Raw genomic sequence first — 22045 nt, forward strand, 5'->3', positions numbered from 1 at the left:
GGAAGAGGAAGAGGAGGAGGAGGACTAGCTCTTCTTCTACGATGTGCTGAGAGCAGCTGTTTCATTTCAACGCCGCCTCCGAGCAGCACAGTCCTCTCGCTCTCTCTCTGCCTCTTTATCTTTAGGTTTATCTGGGATTTTTTGGATGAAAAGTGCCAACATTTATTCTTTGTTTGTACCCTCCTCCAGCCTCCACTGGGCGGTGAAGAGAGAAGTTTGAACCACCCAGCTGCTGCTGCTGCTGCTGCTGCTCAGGAGACGGCGGATCTTGAAATCTCACCATCCTACACTATAGTTTTTTATCTTTTTTTGTGGGGTGGAAGTTCTCATCGACTTCAGTGAAGTTTTAAATCTGCCCCGAGAGAAGACAGCATCATGACTCGGAGATCCTGTGCCATTTACGCCACCGGGATCGTGTGCGCTCACCTCCTGATAGTGGGGATCGCCCTGGTCGTGGCTCAAGTCTTCCAAACATTGATCCACAGCCGGTTAAAAAAGGTGAGTTGTGCAGCTTTCTCTCTTTAAAAAACAATTTCCAATGTTGTCCCCTCCTTTCTTTCTTCCACACATTGATTAGGATGCCACTGTTTTGTAACACAGCATGCATAAACCCATCAATTACTACAAAAGATAACCATCAAGTGTGTTAAAGAACAGTACTGCATTGAAAACTACAACCTGTGCAAAATCACTCTGATGATAATCACCAGTCCATATGACTGAAACAAAAAACATGAATGACATTCAAGTATTTCTGACAAAGTCATCATGCTGAATCTATTGATATATAACAGAGATGTTTTATTCTATTAACACGCCCTGAGTTAACACTTCAAGGGGTTTAAATGTTAAAGCATTTCTCCTCTGCAGTGGTCAATCATGCAGCATCATTCAGCATGTCACTGTGTGGTTGGTAGTGGGCTATATACATGCATGCAGGGTCACAAGATCACCCCAGTGTGTAAAATGTCTTAATTTGAGCTGTATTGCATGAGTAGTAATGTATGTTTTTGCTGCATTCTGCAGCTCAGCCCCCTTTCATGAATCCGCATGATCCGAGGCTGTGCAGCGTTTAAGTCCCATTACATGCTTGTGCAGCTTTTTTTATTCCAACATTGCATTATGATGATTAATCAGCATTTATATTTTGTTACCATACATAAATCAACGCAGGTAGAAATCCCCTATAACTCCCCACAAGGGGAACTATGGTTGTGTGACTCTCAGAGGTGAGTTCATCATGACCTTACCCTCATTTTATAGCTTTTTTTGTTCCAACATTGCATTAAGACATGATGGTTAATCAGCATTTATATTTTGTTACCTTAAATAAATAAATAAATGCCTTGCCTCAGGTAGAAATCCCCTATAACTCCCCACAAGGGGAACTGTAATTGTGTGACTCTCAGAGGTGAGTTTATCATGACCTTACCCTCATTTTATAGCATTTTTCTTTTTATATCTCCTTCCACATTCCTTTGCGGCTCTTCAGTGTTAATATGATCTGACAAGTCATCACAGGATTCAGTCAGCTTGTTATTGAATGAATGGGAGTCTGGAGAAATATGAGGCACGATGTGTTCATTCTGCTGGCTGATCCTGAAGCTGCCCGGTGCCGTCTGTGCGCATGACCCGGTGACACATTTCTGTTGATACTGGCTTGATATACTGACTTCATGATGGTTGATTATTCTGAAGAGGGTTACCGGTAGTAGTAGTAGTAGTAGTAGTAGTAGTAGTAGTAGTAGTAGAAATCTCAACCGGCGGGGACGCACGGTGGGTAGGGGGGAGGTGTGCTGGTGTGAAGGAATGGGGGAAGGGAGTCTTGGTGAGCGGACAGGAGAGTCAGGAGGGAGTCCCTGACTTCCACTGGTGGATCTGTAGCTGAAGTTATACATGCATCTTGTATTAAACCAGACAAATATGTCTTTATCTTTAAACACAGATAAATGGTGATTTAAAAGCTGTTTAAAAAGGCAAAATTAGTGAGAATATAAGGGGTTTGTCCTTCAAATTATGTATTTGCATGTACAGGAATTCCCACTACAACCCCGCTGATTCATATAAAAGTGATTCACAAAATCAATGAAAGCTTGAGCAGCTCTTTCCCTATCTCCAGTTGAACTCTGTTAGTCAGTTAACTAAAGCAAACACAGGATTCATTTTAGGGAGCAAGTTGACATTTTTTTGTAATGATTTAACCATCATGTTGGCATTTTGGAGTACAGTAGGTCAAATCATTTATTTCTGACTTGAGCTGGGTTTAAATTTACATGTCTACATTTCTGGGGACTGGTGCTCTAGTTCAGGGCATGTAGGGGTGATGGAGGGGGCGGGAGGTGTTGGCAGCTGACACCATATCCCACCCACTGCTGCCCTCTTCCCTTTAAAATACCTCACATTCCTCTTGCTGACATGCATCACGCTGTCCATAATCTGTGCTTTAAAAAATCTCTCTGCTTCTTCTCAAAGTCGCTCCCCTCCTACTTAAGAAGAAGAAAACAGCTTCCTCCCTGACACGGTTTCCCCCTCCTGTAGTTAAATTTAGGTCGGGGGGCTCATTTGTGCCTCATTCTGAATCACGGCACCGACCCAGGGGACCCAAATTAAAAGAGTTAGTCAAAGTTCATCAACCGGGGGAACGTAATTCTGATGTGGCTGGCGATTACACGAAATGACAGCATAGCTAATCCTCTTCAGCCACAGTCTTTCCCATTGAATCAGTCGGGCCCCGGACATACTGAACTGACTCCAAAAATCCACCTAATCTGGTGTTCGAGTGTGTGTCTCTGTAATAATGATGTAGCCTAGTTGTTTGGGACCTCCAGGATACAGAATATATGTCTGAGCTGGGTGTGGAGGGAGTTCAGTGTTTAAAGCCATGCAAGGAATGTCACAGACTTCTTGGCCTCGGGGACATGATTTCTGCCTGTGAGCAACCTCGTTCTTGTGGTTCCAGTCCCGGCCTATCCCGAGTCGTCCTGCTCAGACAAGGAAACTAAAAAAGAAAACCACCCCACTCATGCCACTCCCTCTCAGCCCTGTTTGGGAGAGGAGACTTTCTCTCAAGGTAGTATGACTGATTGAGCTCTGAAGCGTTCAAGAACAAGGTCACACCGGCAAAACACAGTGTGTTTTAGCTCAAAATGTGCCACCGCTTCAATGCAGAGTCCTCAACACGGGGGGGCACTTATGAAAAGGATTTTCATGTTTTTAATTGTGTTTTTCCTTTTTAACTTTTCTCCCCACATGCTGTTCAAAGCAGGATCTTGTCACACCGCTCCTAAGCTGCGCCTGAGGGTGTTTGGCAAAGAGCCGGTTCACTTTGTTTAGTTAGAGTCCCTAGTCTAACTCATTCAGCCTTTCCACCGGCGAATGACTGTATTTTGATTACACTGACAAACCTCTCCACTTTGTCCCTCACTTGTTTTTCTGTTTGTGATAGATCAAGGTTGGTTTTCTGAGAGATAAATGATGTCCGTATAACTCTGATGAAGGCCATTTGAAAGACCTTTGTTCAAGGTGGGCAAACAACATGCAGGCTGCAGTCGAATGTAACGCTGTGGGGGAAAAGCCAAATGAGACAGAAAGCCTGTTTCAAAAATGACGGGTTGCATTTTGTTTTCAAAAGGGAACATATTATGTCACTCCTGCTGGTTTGGCATAATGTGTCATACAATTCCTGCTCATGACAGTCATGCACTTCTGTTGCATTACCTGGTTTCACTACAGCTCTTAATTAAGAGGCAGAATAAATGACCCTGAAGACTCAGGAGAATCCCACTTCTTAAATAACTCAAGTTCCTCGTTTTGGAAGAAGTTACGCAGCTGTGACGTCAACCTATCTGGTAATTCAGTGCTTTAATATGACTGTAATGGTCTCCTGGGTTGAATCTGAGATTGTGCAATGCAACATCTGTAATTCTCTGTTATTATGAATCAAAAACAGACATGCAAAGGACACTACAAGTGCTGAACACAATAGCAAACCCCTCTGGAGCTGCAACGAATAGTCAGTTAATGAATTCATTATCCACTTCAATGTGACGATTTGCGTTTTTTCTGTTTTATATCATTGTAAGATGAATATCTTTGGGGTTTGGCCTGTTGATTGGAACAGTTAAACCACTCAATTTGGGTATGTAATCACATACCCAAATCAGCCAAATTTGCCTTTCTTTCCCAGCTGCAGTGTGTTTGAATACTTCGTTTCTCCTCAGACTATCAAAGTAGATATTTTGGTTAAACTATTCTGAGATCTAACACAAGTTTTTATAAAGCAGCAAAGGAGAGATGATGACACAAAACGCAGCAAACAATTTCTATAGAGCAAAACATGTTTGAACGTCGGAAGTTGAAACCCAAACAGGAAGTGCTGGCCACACCTAAAAACTGCATTTTCTCAACGGCAGCTGATTGCAGAAGACAATGTATAGCCTCCCTCAAGTGCGCCTCGCTGTACTCTGGAGACAGAAGGGTTTTCAGGAACTCCTTATGAAAAAGACACGAGAGGAAGTGGCTCATTTATCCTTTACCAAGTTTAGAAATACACCCTTTTTAAAACAATAGGAAAAGCTTTTTTATTTCCTTCGGTAACAAACATATTCAGTCAACATACTGGAAGCTTTTAGAGCTGAATGATGTAGCTAACGGTTTCTGTTGCTCATGTTCAGACATGTGGCAGCAAGGTTTATGTCATACAAGGTTACTTATTACCGACTTGGTTGTGTTTCTCCACACGATCAGTCAAAACATCTGTGAGACCACTCAGAGTGAAACCATGTTCTACTTTTTGTGGTTGCTTTTGGCAGGCGTAGCTTGAATACAAAAACTCACCTGACATCCAGCGTGTAGTGTGACGTCTAACGCTGCTGAGAAGTCATGATGTTTTATTATTGCAACACGTAGCTGTGTTGTGTTGGCTGAAGAGTAGCCCACACAGTCAGATCCATGCCCAGGCTTGCTGAGGTCAGAGACTGGGTGCAGTTTTTGCTGAAATTTTCTGCCTGTCCTGATGGTTTTTTTTTTTGCAGCGATGAAGGACTTTTCACTGCTTCCCTCTGGGTTTCGAGGGAGGTGGAGGGAGGGGGGTTGACCCGGCATCAGCTCCTTGCAGAAAAAGTGCCATGTGTGCTCTCAGATGGCACTCATTCAGAACAGTGAAGAGCTTTGAAAGTGCCCAAATGTGAACAAAACATTGTTCCACCAAAAGTGTAGAATTTGAGTACCAAAGCTGTTTCTTAATCTGAATCTTTTTTTCTTTTATTTTGTTGACAGGAAATAACTTTGACAGAGAAGAGCCAAATGTTTGAAGCGTGGAAGAATCCCCCTCCACCTGTGTATATGGAGTATTACTTCTTCAATGTGACCAATCCGGAGGTGTTCTTGGCAGGCGGGAAGGCAGCTGTTAAACAGATCGGACCCTACACTTACAGGTAAGCGCTGCAGCTGTAAATGTGTGTAATATATAGGGATGGAAACTGGTTATCATTTTAGCCAAAGTCCTGTTTAAGGAAAGACCTCTTGCATCTCGTTCATCTCATTGTGTCAAAACAAAAGACATCTGGACTAACTGACCTTTCCACACCAGGGAGTACAGGCCGCGGGAGAACGTAACCTTCCTGGAGAACGGCACCAAGCTCTACGCCCTCAACCCCAAAACTTTTGTGTTTGTGCCCGAGAAGTCGGCCGGTAACCCCGAGGTCGACATCATCAGGACCGTGAACATCCCGTTTGTGGTAAGACATCGTGTCTGGACAGGATAATGTGTGTTATTATGACCCGCTGCAGCCAGTAATCATGTCCCTGAGATTTGAGTTTAAGTCACTTGATTGGCATGTGTGTTTTTGTTTTCTCACGTTATTCCCCTAACACACTCCAAGCCATTGTCCTCTGAGTTTTATTGTGACATTTTGAGATGTTGAACATACAAACCCAAGTCGCATCAGGCGAAGACGAACCATGAGATTTTCCACAAAAAAGACATCAAGTATTGCAAACAATCGGAGCCAATCTTTCCGTTCCCTGACTGTTTATTTCGTCCTCAGGCGATCATGAGCGAGCTGAACTCCTACTCCTTCTTCCTGCGAACTTTGGTTTCCATGTACATGAACAGCTTGGGCGTCGAGGTGTTCATGGCCCGCACCGTCCACGAGGTTCTGTGGGGCTTCAAAGACCCTCTTCTCACTAAGGTCCACTCCTTGAAGCCCGAAGTGGACGAATATTTTGGTCTCATGTGGAAGGTGAGTTTCACTTTGCTGAGTGTATTTTAAGAGGCACGCTTGACGTTATTGTAGTTCAAAAACCTTAAGTAAGCGTGTTTGCGTGCTGGTTGTTAGGGGTTACTAAAGCAACAGACGAGCCTTCGGCAGCGTCTCCTATACGAGAAGTGAGATTGGCCACATGCTGATGGAAGATGCTTGTACTTCCTGTTTATAGAGCAACGTCTGCATCTTGGACCCCAGGCCGTGACAACGGCAGCCTTGTGATCCTGAGTGCAGCATTTTTTTAATTGAGCTATTAGTCGTTTAAGTTATCAGTTGGTCAGCGGAAAATAAACTATTTTTATAATTGTTTCAGTGATTTTTTTTTCACAGCTTCCAGCCTCTCAGATGTGAGAGTTGGATGCTCTTCTTTGTCATATATGATATTAAACTGAGTATCTGTTGGATTAGGGCTGTTGGTTGGACAAAACAAGCAATTTGAAGACATTAAATTGTAGAAAGTATAAGTAGTTTTTCACTATTTAATGGCATTTAAAAGACAAAATGATTTATCGATTATTGTAGACAATAATTTGCAGATTAATCAACTAAAATATCGGTGTAGTTTTCTCTCAAGTCAAAAGAGTTTATGTGCAAATGCCCAACATTGTTTTTGTTTTTGTGCTCCTTAATCGGTTACTAATGCCGTACTGTGTAAGAGAATACGCTAAGGGGCGAATGCTAATGGTAACCGATACAAAGCAGTATTTCTTTCACAATTCCCATCGTCCTTTGTCAACAGACAGAAACACTGTTTCTGACTCTTCACTCACAGCAGCTCTCTCTGAACCTCGTCTTGTCTTCCGCAGAAAAATGGCACCCATGAAGGAGAGTTTGTGTTCCACACCGGCGAGGAGGACTACATGGATTATGGCAAGATCGACACGTGGAACGGCATGAGGTAAAGACTCATATCACACAGATGTTTTTCCCTTTTTCCTGCTTTCCTCAATGATAGGAAACTCTCTCTTGTCAGCACATGGCCTCCACTTCCTCCCAGTCATGATATTCAACTACAATAGTTACACAACCTGTATTGGAAAGTCCAAAGGAGAAAGCCTTTGCTCTCCTAGCTTCAGGTAGGACACTATTGCAAAATGAATATTTGGAAATCCAAAGTGACTTTGTACTTTGAATGCAATCAGCATGTGGAGGTAGATTTCAGATCCTATTCAACAGTGTAAGAAATACTGCTAGTAAAAAGTAAAACACAGAGGTATTGGCAACAAAATGTACTTTTAAGAATCAAGTAAAAGTACTCACTCTGCAGAAAAGTGGCTTCTGTGAGTCAAAAGACAAATCTGAGATGTTGTGAGTTGATTCATTTGGTGTGAAAGAAGGGAAAAACAAATGTTCTGCTACACATATTGTCTTAATTTTTGGGGGATTTTGTTCAAAATCTTTGCATTTTTGTGAAATATTGGATAAATGTACATCACATTTCAGCCTCAAGCAGTTAAGTAAAAGAGAAATCACTCCATGGAACTGCAAACCAGAGCGATTAGTAAATCCACAGAAAATGAATCGGCAACTATTTTGACAATCAATTATTTGTTTTAGTCCTTTTTTTACGCAAAAATGCCAAACGTTTACTGATTTCAGCTCCTCAAATGTGAGGATTTTAAGCTTTTCTTTGTCATACATCATATTAAACTCAGTCTTTTTGGGTGTTGGTCAGACAAAACATGATATTTGTGGACGTCACCTTGGACTCTGGGGAAACTGTAGTGGTCATGTTTCACTAATTTACAGACAAATTGATTAAATTGAGAAAATAATCGGTAATGGGAATTATCATTCGTTGCAGCCCTAATGCAATTATTTAATGTAAACTAAATGAAGTGGAGTAAAAAAGTACAATATTTCCTCTGAATTGTGGTGATGTAGAACTATAAAAGGAACATAGTCAAGTCGAAGTACCTCAAAATTGTACTTAAGTACAGTACTTGAGTTACTTGCAGCTACACCCCACACTAATATCATCATATTTGTTCTTAATCGACAGGGAGATGTCGTGGTGGTCTTCCAATCAGAGCAACATGATCAACGGTACGGACGGCGCGGTCTTCCACCCTCTGATAAACCGTAACGAGCTGCTCTACATCTTTGCTGCTGATCTCTGCAGGTATGCACGTGTTGGTTATAAATTTGTTTACAGTCGAAGCATCACGACGGGGCGAGGAGGACCAGAACTCCCAGGAAATTGCGGCTGAGTCATACACAATATGCTTACAGACCCACTGATAAGGACCTGAGCTGTGGTTTATTACAACTTCTGATAAGGCTGTCAATTAACTCAAAACACACATGGGAACATCGAGAGCATGACATGGGAGGCTTTAAGGAATGAATACACAGGAAGTGATCGTCTTGTACATGACACTTATTTACTTTTATAGTCCTAACGGCCCGGAAGATTAAAAAAATAAGAACACGATAACGGCTATTTTCTTCTTCTTGATGGCTCTTTAGTGCGTAGTTCTTACTTTATGATTCCCTAAATTAGTCACTCAGCTTGTTTTCTTTCCATAGGTCTATCCATCTAGCCTATGTGGAAGACGTGGAGGTGAAAGGCATCCAGGCGTTCCGCTTCGCACCCCCTAACGACGTCCTCATGAACCCCAAAGAGAACCCCACCAACGCAGGCTTCTGTGTGCCGGCTGGAGAATGTCTCGGCACCGGGGTGCTTAAAGTCAGCGTTTGTCGAGAAGGTAAGGGACTGCCCTGTTTCTCCCCCGCTGCTGCCAGAGAGTCTGACCCAGTTACCCAGTTCCCCCTCCCTATTTCTACCCCCCAAAAAAATGTCCTTTCAGCCAGCAGCCACGTCCCCTGCCTGGTATCTGACATGCCCGCTGTTTGAGCCAGATTTTTACTCAATACACGGTTCAATGATTAACTGTGCTGTCTGTGTGTGGAGGCCATTGAAGTATTTTATGGTGGTCATTGAGTGGAGTGTGATTGCTCCTGATAAGGTTTGACACATGAGCACGGACAGAGTGTGGTATCAGCCGAGATATGCTACTGTAACCACAGTTTGTATAATTTATTTTTTGTGATTTTGCTCTACAATACAGTCCTAGTGGGAGAAAACACTCAAGTATATGCATTGATGTATGTGCTGAAACCTGATTGGCTGTCTGCATCAGCTTGTCTGATTCATATGAGGCAAAGGCGTCTGATTGGAAGGACTTTTGTGATGCTTCTATGAGAGCCAATCACAGCCCAGCCCTGTTGTCATGTCATGTGCAAAGTGATGTCATTGTGAAACTGCCCCTGTGGTTAAAGGATAAAACCATCAGTGTCTTTTCTATATGATTGATCATAGCTTGTACATAAATGGAACAATTTTTAAATTTCTGCTTAAATTTGTGTAAAAACATCCGCTGCAGCGGTTTAGAGCAAAATAGAAAATATAATGTTGCTTATAACCTCAATTTTTTTTTTAATTGTCAGTTTTAGCAACAGCAGCAGTATTCTTAAGGCTGACTCCAGTATTTTTTAGATTCAAAATGTTTAAATTTGACTACTTTTAGGCCACAACATGTTAAATTAATAAAGGTTTCAGCATTTCTCCCCCTGAATTTGTATTCCCTGCAGTGTGGAGAAAACTTTAAAACAGTATTTAGACCTTTTTGTATTTGGGAATATAACTTTAAAGAAAGTACAATTGAACGGTTAAGTGAATAAATAAAATATGTGTTTAGTGCTGCAGGAGCACTCTTGTTTTTACTGTGTCAGTTAATCATTATTTAGGTTCACACACACGCTCCAACTATCTGCTGCACATTATCACTATATCTGTACCTCTATAAAAATACCATCTTTTATCTTATCTCACGTTTCTTTAATCTTTTTTTAGCCCTTGTTGTTTAGAGTCATGTCAGGATACGAACACTCACTGACATGTTTGTCTCTCTTTGTTTCCATCAAGGTGCTCCCATCGTGGTGTCGTTCCCCCACTTTTATCAAGCGGACCCGAAGTACATCAATGCTGTTGAAGGGCTCAGCCCCAACAAGGAAGAACACGAGACGTACCTCGACCTGCAACCGGTACGACTATTACTTAATATCCCAACAGTTTAGAGCCATGCGGAGGCGTCTGTGTTGAACCTTGAGCTGCTGGTTAATGACTGTCTTTATCTAAATGACAAAAGCTGTTTTGATTCATACCGTTGTGACCCGGCTCGAGTGGCCACAACAACGAAAACAAGACAAGGAAAAGACATGTTATTAGATTAAATTAAACCAAACAGAGTGCTCCAGGGATAATGTATTTTTGTTGGCCAACCAGTAAGTTAGCATCGCCCTGGTTCCTTCGACAAAAAGCCAATGAGATTCTTCCATTGGGTTTTAGATTATTGCAGAAAATAAGCTCTGTGGCAAACAGAAGTTTATGATACTTACACATTTTGTTCAGCAAGATAATCTTCAGAAATGAACACCACTTTTATGATTTTTTTAAGTGTGAATGCAATCGGCAGAAGTAAAAAGCTAACGTGAAGCTATAAACAAACTACACCACGGTCACATGAGCGCGTGTATACACCACAAGGCTGTAAAGGAGGATGTGTCGGCGTGATGGCGTTTAGTTGTCTCATTTAGCCACTTGTTAGCAACCGCCTTTTTTAAGACACATTTACTGATACATTTTATATCGTAGAACAAAACATTAAACTATCTTCAGCTTATGTTAACCACAGACCTTATTTCAGGCATCTAACTAAAAACCCACTGACTTCCAGAGAACCGGATGTGCTAAAATGCTAACTCATTTCCTGGTTTTAGGACTCGTTCCTGCAGCACTCTATTGAACCAAATCAAGTAATTTAAAGTGGTCAAGTAAGGATAATTAAGATGTGGAGCCCAGGTGTTCCCACTTGGCAGTAACGACCCCCTGCCACCAGGAACCTGGGAAGCATGGCAAACAGATTGACAGGGAAAGGCAGCGGTCGTCACAATAGTAATACCTCTGCTTGTATATCAATATGTGACTATACATACATACATACTGTAATAAAGTACACAACAATAAAAGACCAAAGAAATAATTGAAGAAAGTGACCTAAAAACATAAAATATAATATGAAAGTCAGTCAGTTTTTTTGTTCAAAGTGATTTTTATTGGGCAGTTTGGTTCATACAGATGACATGCATCAGTTGTTGATCAGTTTAACAATTATAAAGCCAAAGGATGTGTAATACAGGTAGATAGAAAACAGTACAGTAATAACAGCAATAACAACAAAATAAATGAACTGCGGAGAGAAATGAAGGAAAGAGGCAACAACTAGTTAATAGTTAATTAAATCATTCAGCCACATTGTAAAAGTTGGGACAGTAGTTTTCTTTCAATATGTGAGAAAGGAAAAAAATGTTTTTCTAAAAATAACGTCTTTTTATCTCTTTGTTTTAGACCACAGGGGTTCCCATTCGTGCCTGCAAGAGAGCTCAGCTCAACATCATCCTGAAAAGAGTCCAAGGCTTCCCGTAAGTCGAACTTTGTCAAACTCTGACCCATTTCGCTGTTGACACACTTGTGTCCTCATTTTGGGCCGCATGTTGAGCCAGATGTCCTGTCTGACCTCCGTGTCTCTCTCTTTCTCTCTTTCTGCTCTTTCAGCAAAACCAAGTTCATCAACGAGACCATTTTCCCCATCATGTTCGTCAATGAGGTGAGGATTTCATTCAGCACAGTCTGAGACGTTCTCATAACCTGGAAGTGAATCACAAATCAATAATCCTCTCTCTCTGGAATCTAGACGGCGACTATAGACGATGACTCTGCATCCCAGATGAGAACGATGCTCCTAATCGTGACTCTGGTGTCAAACTTCCCGTTGCTCATCGTGGGTTTGGGCATCATCTTGCTGCTGGTGCTCGTCGTCTTGTTCTGCCGAAACCGCCAGAAGGAGGTAGGAGCTTTGCCCCTTGCGTTGCTGTGGACTGAACTGTAGTATTAATCCATACAGTTGCCCTGGTGTGAAACGCGTGTGCTACCCACTGACATTAGCTCACAGTGTACTGATACTAGATAGTGGGAATATGACACAGTAAATGCTGTAGTTTTTTGAGTGGGTTTTTTGCATGGTTAACAGTTTCCTCAATGAGCTGCTGCAGGTTTAACCCAAAACTACCTGCATGTTAACTAACACATTCCTGCACAGCAAAGCCAGCATGAGCACTTTTTTTCCACAATTTTGGATCAAATGTTTTTTTTTCTTGCTGAATGTTTTCTAACAGTCGATGCATCTTTGTATTCAGGATCTTAGTTCTCTTTTGGTCAGTGTAGCTATGAGCTAGCTAAGCGGTATAGAGTAGCAGAGAGCATTGAACTGGAATAGCCCAGAGAATAATGTTCAGCACATGATCACCTCTCTTATCTCTCGTAGTGCAGGATTATAGTTCAGGTTATTGACTGTCCAGAGAGTCGCCTGCAGCCTGTGAAAGGAACAGTTTGATATTTTGTTGGAGTTTGGAAAATGTTCACAATTTTTTATTGTGAGTTGGATGAGAACATCGACAAAGAGTATAGAAGCCAAGAGAGGAAATTTCTGCTGCCGCTATTTTGGACTGAAAATGCATATTATATTTATAATATTTTATTGTTCAACACAGGCCATTTCGGTAGAATATGACAATGGAATAGAAATAATTTTGTTTTACTTTTGTACGGCACTTTTTTTAGTGGCGTCCGGTACTCGCTTTCAGTTCAAAATGGCAGAAGCGTAGCTCTGCTGCTGGGCGTTGCAATGGGACGAACAATTTACTTTCACATCTTGGCAATATACAGTCTTTGACATCGATACCACTCTCATGCCTGTATGCTAAATACTCGCCAGGAGACGGTAAACTTAGCTTAGTTTAAAGACTGGAAACGGGGGGAAACAGCTAGCCTGGCTTTATCCAGAATATTTCCAAAAAAAGTCAAACTGTTCCTTCAGCATGCACACATGCATTACAGTTTAGACCGTTAGCTCAGCATTGTGTTAAAAACATGCTTAATTGCAATGTGAAGAAGTGTTGTATTAACCATGTTCTAATTTTAATTTCCTGTAACCCCCCCCCTTTTTTCCTTTTCTGTTTTAGAATGAAGTAAAACGTATTGATTTTACTGAAGCTTTTCATTCTTTTACTGTAAGTCTTCATTTTTGCCTTGTTTGTTATTCTCCTTTTTTAATTTGTTATCCATCATCTCTGATTATTATAATTTTTTAATTAACTTTTTATGGGACATGATATACCTTTTTGAGTTCTCACCTCACAGTGTAATTAGTTTACGTTTGAAGTTATATTTTCTGTGGTGGTGGTGGTTGTTGTTGTTGTGAATATATACAGTATAGTGACGTGGTTTACTGTGAACATTTCACTCACAGCATTTATTCACATTTTAATAAATATAAAGAGTATTTAGACGTGTTGCCACTGCGATGGTTCGTACTAACACTTTCTGTCCTCCCGTTCAGACGGTGAAAGACGACACGGCCTACACTCAGGTCAGCGACAAACCCGAGGAGCCGTCAGAAACGCCAGCCAACCAGCCGATGAGAAACGGCTCCTACATTGCCATGTCTCCAGTGGAGGCCCAGAAGTGTTGATCGAGGATCCCCTCCCCAAGTGTGGAGCTCAGGAAGGGGGCTGAGGGAGCAGCACAGGGGCGTTACATTACCACGGGTGGGGGGTTTGCTTACACAGCGGGCTAATTTTCACTTATATTAGGGGTGGGGGGTGGGGAGGATAGGGGTGGGACACAAGCCCCAGTACATGTTTAGTCAACAAAGACATTGCTCCTCTCGCTGAGCCCTCTTATGACTGTCTGTCCTCCTCTACTCGACCTGCTGAGCATGGCCCTCAACTGCCTGCCGTACTGCAACAACAAACTCCCATACTCTTTAGTCCTCGTTTCCGTCCTGGTCGACCTTAAAGGTGAAGGGACTCTCGGCGGGTTCGGCCAGGACAAGCCTTTTTTTCCGTAATTCTTCTGAGGGAACACGGTAGCATAGGTGCCGCTGTCGCACACGGATGCATGATCTACCGAGCAGACTCTGCCGACTGACAACTGCTCAAAGAGGGTTTTAGTATTCACCCGAACAACAGTGGGTGTCATCGCCGTCGCATTCTTGTCCTCTCCATCAGAGGAGAAAACAAAAATAATCCCCCGTAAACTGAATCCTTAGGACAAAACTCTGAGCTCCTGCGCTCAGAGGATAACATCTTGCTAATACAAACTGAACTTAGCATATCTTAGCAAGCTTTTTGTAAAAAAAAAAAAGATAGAAGAAAAAACACTGAGCCAAACTATTTATAGCAATTTTTGCCTTTTTTTTTCCTAAGACGAATTAGTGCACCCACACACACACACACACACACCGCACTTCCAGTATCAGTTAGTGAAAGTGTGTGTGCACTTTTATCTTACACTGTCCTGTTTTGATGGGCGACTATTTTTCTTGATGCAGGCACAGTGTAAAGACATCTGGAAAACTTGTGATTTTGATCCCTCCTCCTCCTCCTCCTCTCCAGAACACTAGTTAAACAAAATATTCATCTATATTTCCAAGTTGATGACTAGTTAGCTGTGAAATTATTACCACCAGTAGCTTGATAAAGTTGCACCTTTTTAGGCTTCATCAATACATTCAAAACAAAAAGGAGAAAAAACAAACACCCACAGAACTTACAAGGGAGACTTGAACCTGCTTTCTGCCTTATAATGGTTCAGTGTGTTCTTTTATGTTCATACGGTGTTCAAATAAGCTGGAAATCTCTTCTGTCGTTATTGTACATATGTAAAAGGGGAAATGTTGAGATACCTCTGACCAAATCCAGCAAGCAGTCCTTCTAGGTGTGCTGAAAAAGACACTAACGTTGCTCTGGTGTCGACCGCTCCTGCACGTCTACACTGTTACTTATTAGAGAAAGCACAATTTGGATTGCTAAAACCAGTCCTCACACAAGGCTACCAGGTTTTTTTTGTCCTATTGCGACGTATATTTACAGCTGATCTGTCAAAGACACTGTCAAAGTGCCGTGACTATTAAAAAAAAAAAAAAAACGTGGAACCATTGGGGGTTTTGAGGGAGCCCTGAGCACCACTCGCCGCTGTGCAGTCATTCAGTTTGCCAGGGAGCTGTAGGCATTCAGGCAAAAACGCAGCACACAGCACTTGAATCACTGTTTGTCTTATGTTTCAATGTGTTTTAATTTTTCTGTCCGCCACACCTGTCTCGTCACGTCAGCGGTAGTCGCTAGTGGGAAGTGAATTTAAGGCCATAATACTGTCAACGTGGGAAACTCCCTGCACTTTGCCTGGAAATGTGCCCTGTGTATTTTCATTGTTTTTTTTCTTTTGTCCTGTTCATTTCAATGCAGGTGGTCCACTTGTTCAATACATTTCAAAGGTTTATCCTCGTTAGTATTGGTTATGAAGGATGTGAATGAACACACATCCATGCCTCTGTGTTACTTGCTTTTTCAGCACATGGAGTGTCTTCTTTTGATATACTTTTGTATTTGTTATTGCTGCTAAAAAACAAAATGCCATAACCTATGGACTTGTATTTGTACATACGTTGTACATAACGTGTTCTCTTTCAGGTTGAACCACAGATGCTTTCTGTGTTGCCAACCACCTTTTGACACCTGAGCACAAGATACAAAGCCCAGAGCTTGCTGCCATTTATTGGAATTTAGCAGTTACAGTTATCACTAGCAACACTTTTTTGTAAACACTTAACACACTCATTCCTCTTATTAGCAGATGACCATATCACATGTATATCGTTGGGGTTTATTATAGACGTAGTGAACTTAACTGGAGGTGCCCAAATAGGGTGAGCCGCTTCGTTTAATAAGATCGGTGTCGGGAGTCTGAGTCTGGGATTAATAACACTGTGGTGGAGAGTATTCCTTTAAGGTTAAATCAATTCACTAAAAGGCCTTTTTATTCCACCTACATGCAAAATCACAGTCCATCCACCTTTTGAAAAAAACTTGAACCTTAGAGACCTTAATCCCGAGAGTCGTGTGTGTTGCTTGTACAGCATCTGTTCAAACACACACCTGAGCCATTGCTCCTCCACTGTCTGACTTCTACTACACCGACCTTTGAGTCCAATCCTTCAAACCTATCTGCTCGTCCCTGCTTGACCAAAGATAACCTACATAGATCTGCCCCAGCGCCGTGTTTACTCTCCTCTGTGATAACGGTTGTGCCACAAAACCACCGCCTACCCTTTTTTTTTTTTTGTGAAGTATTTGCAGCAGTGCTGTGTGAGCGTGAACATGTGTGTATGTGCCTTTCTTTACATCAAGGCAAGAAAAAGTTGTTTCACAAGTTGGTTTGATGAGTATTGCTTTTTTTGTCACCCGGCGCAAGAGCAAACAAAAGTAATCAATGCTCTTTGTGAGCAGATCTCAGTATTATGTAAGACAAAGCAATACAGAGTTGTGTAAAATACATTGTTTTGTAAGGGGCCACACAATATTTATGTATCTTTTGTTTTTTTTCCCTGAATTTGTGATTTTTGTTAGTTGTATAGAGGTATTTCCTTTTGCGGTAGCTTGATTTTAGTTTTTTTTGTAATATTCAGCATTTCATTTTTTGATCATTTCAATTTATTTTCACACTGAAAATACAAAACAAAGTGTAAAAAGATGGACCAGTATGTCACGCTGGGAGCTGTCAGAGACCTGTAAAATGTCTGTAAGAGTGTTCATGAATGGTTTAAGATTCGGGTGTTTGAGAACTCGTGTGAGTAAATTTGTGTTTGTGGAGCAGATGCACCATTTCTGTCAAACTGGAGTGATTTTTTTTTTTTTTTTTTTTTGTACTGGAAGGCTGATTATCTTGACGACTGAGTAAAGTAAAGCGTTGTTGCTGTGTAACCTATCTAGATGAATGAAGCCCTCCTTCAGGGATGAGCACTAGTGCCATACCATCCTTTTATTATTATTTTCCTTAATTTGGTGTAACAGCCGCATCTCCCCCGTTTCGATGTTCTGAAGTCACTAACAGACGTTTCCTCTTGAGATATATACTAATTTGTTTTGCTGCTGAAAATGACAATCCTTCTTGTCATGTGAGGTGCAAAATGAGTTCAAAGTAATATCCAATTTTTAGTTTTGATAATTTACACTGCACAGATGTTTCTACAGTGCTTTTGTAAACATTTCTAGTGTATTTGCAAAAAAATAAAAGTTGCAGTCAAGTGCAAAGTTCACACGGTCTTCTGCTGTCTTTTGTATAACTGTCACAGAGAGAAAAATATAAATGAGTTTGTGGTAATAAAACTGTTAATCCAGAGGAGCCTTGTGAATGTATTTATAAATGTCAATTATAAGCAAGTAAACTCCTTATTGTTGAGTTTAATCTCTATACTGAATACTTCTTGTTGAAGTTTAAATACTACTGAATTTATAGGATTGAAATATTTAACTTTGACAACCATCTGAGTCTATGTGGTTTAAATTCTCCACTTTGGAACTTAAAGAATATTATTTCTAGTTGTATGATTTTAAAAATAGAACTTGAGTGTTTTTTAACTTCACAAGTCAAGATTTAAAAAAAAAAATCAAACTGCAATATTCAAAAACCTTTCAATTATGTGATATAAGAAAGAGAAGTTCAGATGAGCAACCCGGAAATGTGAATATGTACCTGGAAAAAAGGTTTATGAAGTTGCAAAACTTGAAAGAAACTACTGAAAATTAAAATAAAATCCAACACACATAAATTCAGATAGTTGATTTTCAAAGTAAAATATTCAATTGCTATAAATCCAGTGTTTTTTAAAGGAATATTTTGATATTTGGGGAAAGATTGATACCACTCTCATGTTTGTACAATCAATATGACACTACAGCTGCTTAGCTTAGTTTAGCATAGCATAAAGACCAGGGAACAAACCAAGAAATAGTCTGTCTGGCGGCACATTAACCTGCCATTAAACCACAACATGATATATTTACACTTCAGTTTTTATATGGTTTAAAAAAGAACTAGATATAACTTGTTAATTAGTGAGTTTTAGAAGTTAGATTTTAGCTGTTTCCTCTAGTTTCCAGTCTTTATGCTAAACTAAGCTTACCTTGAGAGTGGCGACTAACTCTCTGACTGCAAGCAAATAAGCATATTTTCCCAAAATATTGAGCTTTAAATGTCAACATTATGCATTAAGTAGTGGTTAAATGTCACAATTACTTATTCAGTTGCATATCAAATTCAGGTTATGATGTCCTTTGACGTATCTGTTCTTTTAAGAGTCTGATTAAATGCTCTCGACATGTTTTCGTAGAAGAAACTCCCTTTATAACTATGACTAAGCATTCAGGCCAAAGTTGTTAGATAAAGTTTATTATTCTTGTGAGTAACAGGACGAATTGCACAAAGATTAAAGAGCAAGGCCTTTTTTCTAGACTCACTTTTATGCATAAACATTAAATAAATTCCGGTAAAACCCTCCTTTTACGCACAGTAACGAGATATCTTTGTGACAAACCCGTCAGAGTTCTGACTCTCCCACATGTGAAACCTCCCGCTGAACTTCAACAAGCGCAGGTTTTTAAGAGAGAGCAGGAGGTTGCACGCTTCTGTCATTCATCACAAGCTGTAACACATAAATCCTCATATCCACACGGGTGTAAAATGTGTGCTTAGTTGGTGCTGTACCTTGGGCCCTCGGGGGGTGAAGGTTATACGTTGTCCTCGTCTGAACTCTTCTTAGAGCTCACATCGTATGTTTCCAGCCTTCAGATTATCGTTTCAGGGTCTGCAGGCATCAGCATGTATGCACTCTCTCCTACAGTCGTTTCATTAGATGTAGCCTACAGCATTCACTTTTTTTGGGACTTGATCGACCTTCAATAGCGTCGACGCTCACGCTTGCTGACACTGCAGCTCTCTGCTCATTGCTTAATTCATTCATTCTCGTACAAGTGCTTTCTTGTACTCTCTGAGGTGCATTTTTGTCTTTGTTTAGCACCTTTTGAACTGTCCTTATCCCACATGAATGGTATCTTTTCTTTTCAGAACAAACTCAGCTACAAGTTTGACTTATTATTTTGTCAATTTAACAAAGTATAAAGCTGCCAGGAACCCAAAAGACAAGAAGAAATGAAACATTTTTAGTCATAATCACTCAAAAGAACATTTTAATGCACATAAACAACAGAAAAAATGTAAGAAACCAAACTATAATAGTCTATTTTTATGTAAAGTGTTTTTTTTATCTCAACTTGTTTTTGTGCCTTTTTCATTGAAAGTGACTGAAAACATTAATAATTCAAAAGGTTATAAACCATGACGCATCAACGACGTTATCATCCCCATTACAAACAGTAACTAACAACACAAATGCTGTGTGGACAAGCAGCGTTCATAGCCGCTAAAGTCTGATGCAATAGTGCAGTTAAGTGTTGAGTCTTGTATTTTTGACTCAATGTTTGAGTTTGGTGTGGTTTAAAAAAAAAAATGTAAAGTAAGCAGATTCTGAATAGGTTTCATCCCTTTCCTACGCAATACATGTGTCAACAAGTTGCACGTAGTTAAATCAATGATGTTCCCTTTTCAGACCATTTCTTTGAAATAGCTTTTAGAGGCCTGAAGAGGTAAAACAATCCAATATTTCACCATGAAAAGCAAAACTCAGTGAAACATAATGTGTGTAGCAGAAACATGTTTTTTTTTCTTCTCCCCCATCTTGTTAATCATCTAATGAGCCCTTAGATTTATCTCCTGACCCCGTGGTTATGGTTTATGGTCTATGAAATGTAATAAAATAGTGGAAAAAATGCCTAAGAGACATCTTCAAATGTCTTCTTTTGTTTGACCAAAAGTCCAAAACCCACAATTTTTCAGTTTAAAATGATTTATGATGAAGAAAAATAGCACATCCTCTCATTTCAGAAGCTAAAACCAGATATTTTGGGGCATTTTTTCCACTGTTTCTGCTTGAAAAATCAATTAATTATCAAAATTGATTATTTTCCCGTTGATCGACAGAATAGTTTCCGCTCTACAGTGTGTATGTGATTCTGTCTAACAGTGGGAACAGATGATTTGTCAAACCTTGAAGGTTCACCCCTGAAGGCCTTTTAGCTTCACACAAATAGCGGTGGAGGTCATGTAAGGCCCTTTCTCCTGACTGATGGTTGGATAATGATTTGTTTTTGCAGTTTAAGCAATTTGTCAATCATTTCCTAGAGTATTTCCCGGAGAGAGTTATTTGGGTTAAATTACAGTAAAAGAAAAACTATAGACAGTGGAATTATTTCCAAATAAATGATGAAAACGGTCACTTTTAGCAATTGTTTTTCAGTCTTTGTCACATATTGAATATGAAATAATTTATTATTTGTCAGTTCACAAGCTAACTGAGGAGAAATTTATAGGAAATATTGGGTTAAAATGATGAACGCAAATGCTCTATACGCCCTCAAAACTGACAAAATCTCACTGAGCTCCACAAATTCATAATATCTAACGGCATCTATTAGACTAATTACTCCCTTTAAGGCCCGTGGTGCACTTTTAATGTTACTAAAATCGCAGTTAGGCCTTCAGCAGAGTGCCTAATTTATCACAGCAAGTGCTTTGAGACGCTCCAGTTACTGAAAATCTTTCATTCAAATGTCTCCATTAAGGCAAAGCTCCAGCAGCTTTACAACTGTAATACCACCTGCAGACAATCAACAATAGATGTCCCCCCCTCCTCCAATATAGGCGACTGGAAAATACGTCTAACTGCCTTCTTCTTTTGTTCCACTTGTCACCACCGTGTGAGTCTCTATGTTGGGGGGTGGCGGTGGTAGTGGTGACTGGATGTGAAAAGCAGCAGGGTTCCTGTGGTTGAACCCAAATGCAGATAAACACGTAGGTGAAAAGGTTTTGTTTTTTTATTATAGGAGATTTTGGTTATGCAGGTTGGCTGGAAGGAAGCGTGGCACATTAACAAACCATGTAGGCCTAATGAAGAGAAGCTGGCTTGATTGGTAGACAGGTGTGCTGATTGCAGGTGACAGGCAGGTGGGCTGATTGCAGATTATGTCCAGGTGTGAGAAGGAGAGAGAGGACGAGAAGGGGGGGAGGAGGGAAACGACCAAACAGACAGGCAAAACCAAAACACATCAAGCACACATCATTCATATATTAAAAGGCAGAAATAGCCTAATAAATATATACACACTCACTACAGGCGGGTGTCACAGAGGAAAGACCGTGACAAGCAGTGGGAAGGCAATTCCTGTTTTATGCTGTTTTATAATTTTATTCCACTACATTTGAGAGGGAAATATTGTACTTTTTACTCTACTACATTTATCTGACAACTGTAGTTAAAGGTCCTATATTTAAAAAAGTAAGATTTTAATGTCTCTTATATTATAAAGCAGGTTTAAGTGCTTTATAAATACTGTGAAAGTATCAAAGCGCTCAATATACAGAGAAATACACACAGGCCGTATTCAGAAATTGTCCGTTTGAAACAAGTCGTTAGGATTTCTGTCCATTTGTGATGTCACAAATATACAATATTTAGACCATTACACGGTTTTAAACGTAAACATTCTGAATGTGTCCCAGCTTATTCCTGGTTGCAGTGTATGTGAATGACATCAGCTGACAGGAAGTAAACATGGACCCAAACTGTTGCTTAGCAACGCAATTCCATTGAAATGCACTAAAACGGAGTGTTTAAGACAGAGGGTGAATACAGGTATAATCAAGCAGACAGTATGAGGAAAATAACGTTTTTTTGAACATTACAGCATGTAAACATGTTCTAGTA

The 22045-nt window shown here is 40.4% G+C and overlaps 1 protein-coding gene and 1 long non-coding RNA gene across 3 annotated transcripts; one reads left to right on the plus strand and one right to left on the minus strand.

Moving 5' to 3' along the window:
• Positions 1-17487, plus strand: scarb2a (scavenger receptor class B, member 2a). 2 transcript variants are annotated; one of them, XM_037777195.1, is made up of 13 exons: positions 2-498; positions 5278-5435; positions 5591-5738; positions 6048-6242; positions 7073-7164; positions 8269-8388; positions 8796-8974; positions 10195-10313; positions 11677-11750; positions 11884-11935; positions 12023-12175; positions 13350-13397; positions 13727-17487. In XM_037777195.1, exons 1-13 carry the CDS (start codon positions 376-378, stop codon positions 13856-13858), a joined length of 1593 nt encoding a protein of 530 aa, XP_037633123.1. In that variant the 5' UTR covers positions 2-375; the 3' UTR covers positions 13859-17487. The 2 variants fall into 2 exon arrangements, with proteins under 2 accessions (XP_037633124.1, XP_037633123.1); XM_037777196.1 differs by lacking the exon at positions 13350-13397 and having other exon boundaries at positions 1-498; positions 13727-13864.
• Positions 17488-21133: 3646 nt separating this feature from the next.
• On the minus strand, positions 21134-21618 carry LOC119492525. The gene is made up of 2 exons (XR_005207800.1): positions 21572-21618; positions 21134-21533 (listed from the first exon to the last, which is right to left on the minus strand). It is a non-coding gene; the product is annotated as an uncharacterized LOC119492525 (long non-coding RNA).
• Between the last annotated feature and the right edge of the window lie 427 nt (positions 21619-22045).

The sequence above is a fragment of the Sebastes umbrosus genome, chromosome 8, assembly GCF_015220745.1.
Source record: "Sebastes umbrosus isolate fSebUmb1 chromosome 8, fSebUmb1.pri, whole genome shotgun sequence".
NCBI classification, from domain to species: Eukaryota; Metazoa; Chordata; class Actinopteri; order Perciformes; family Sebastidae; genus Sebastes; species Sebastes umbrosus.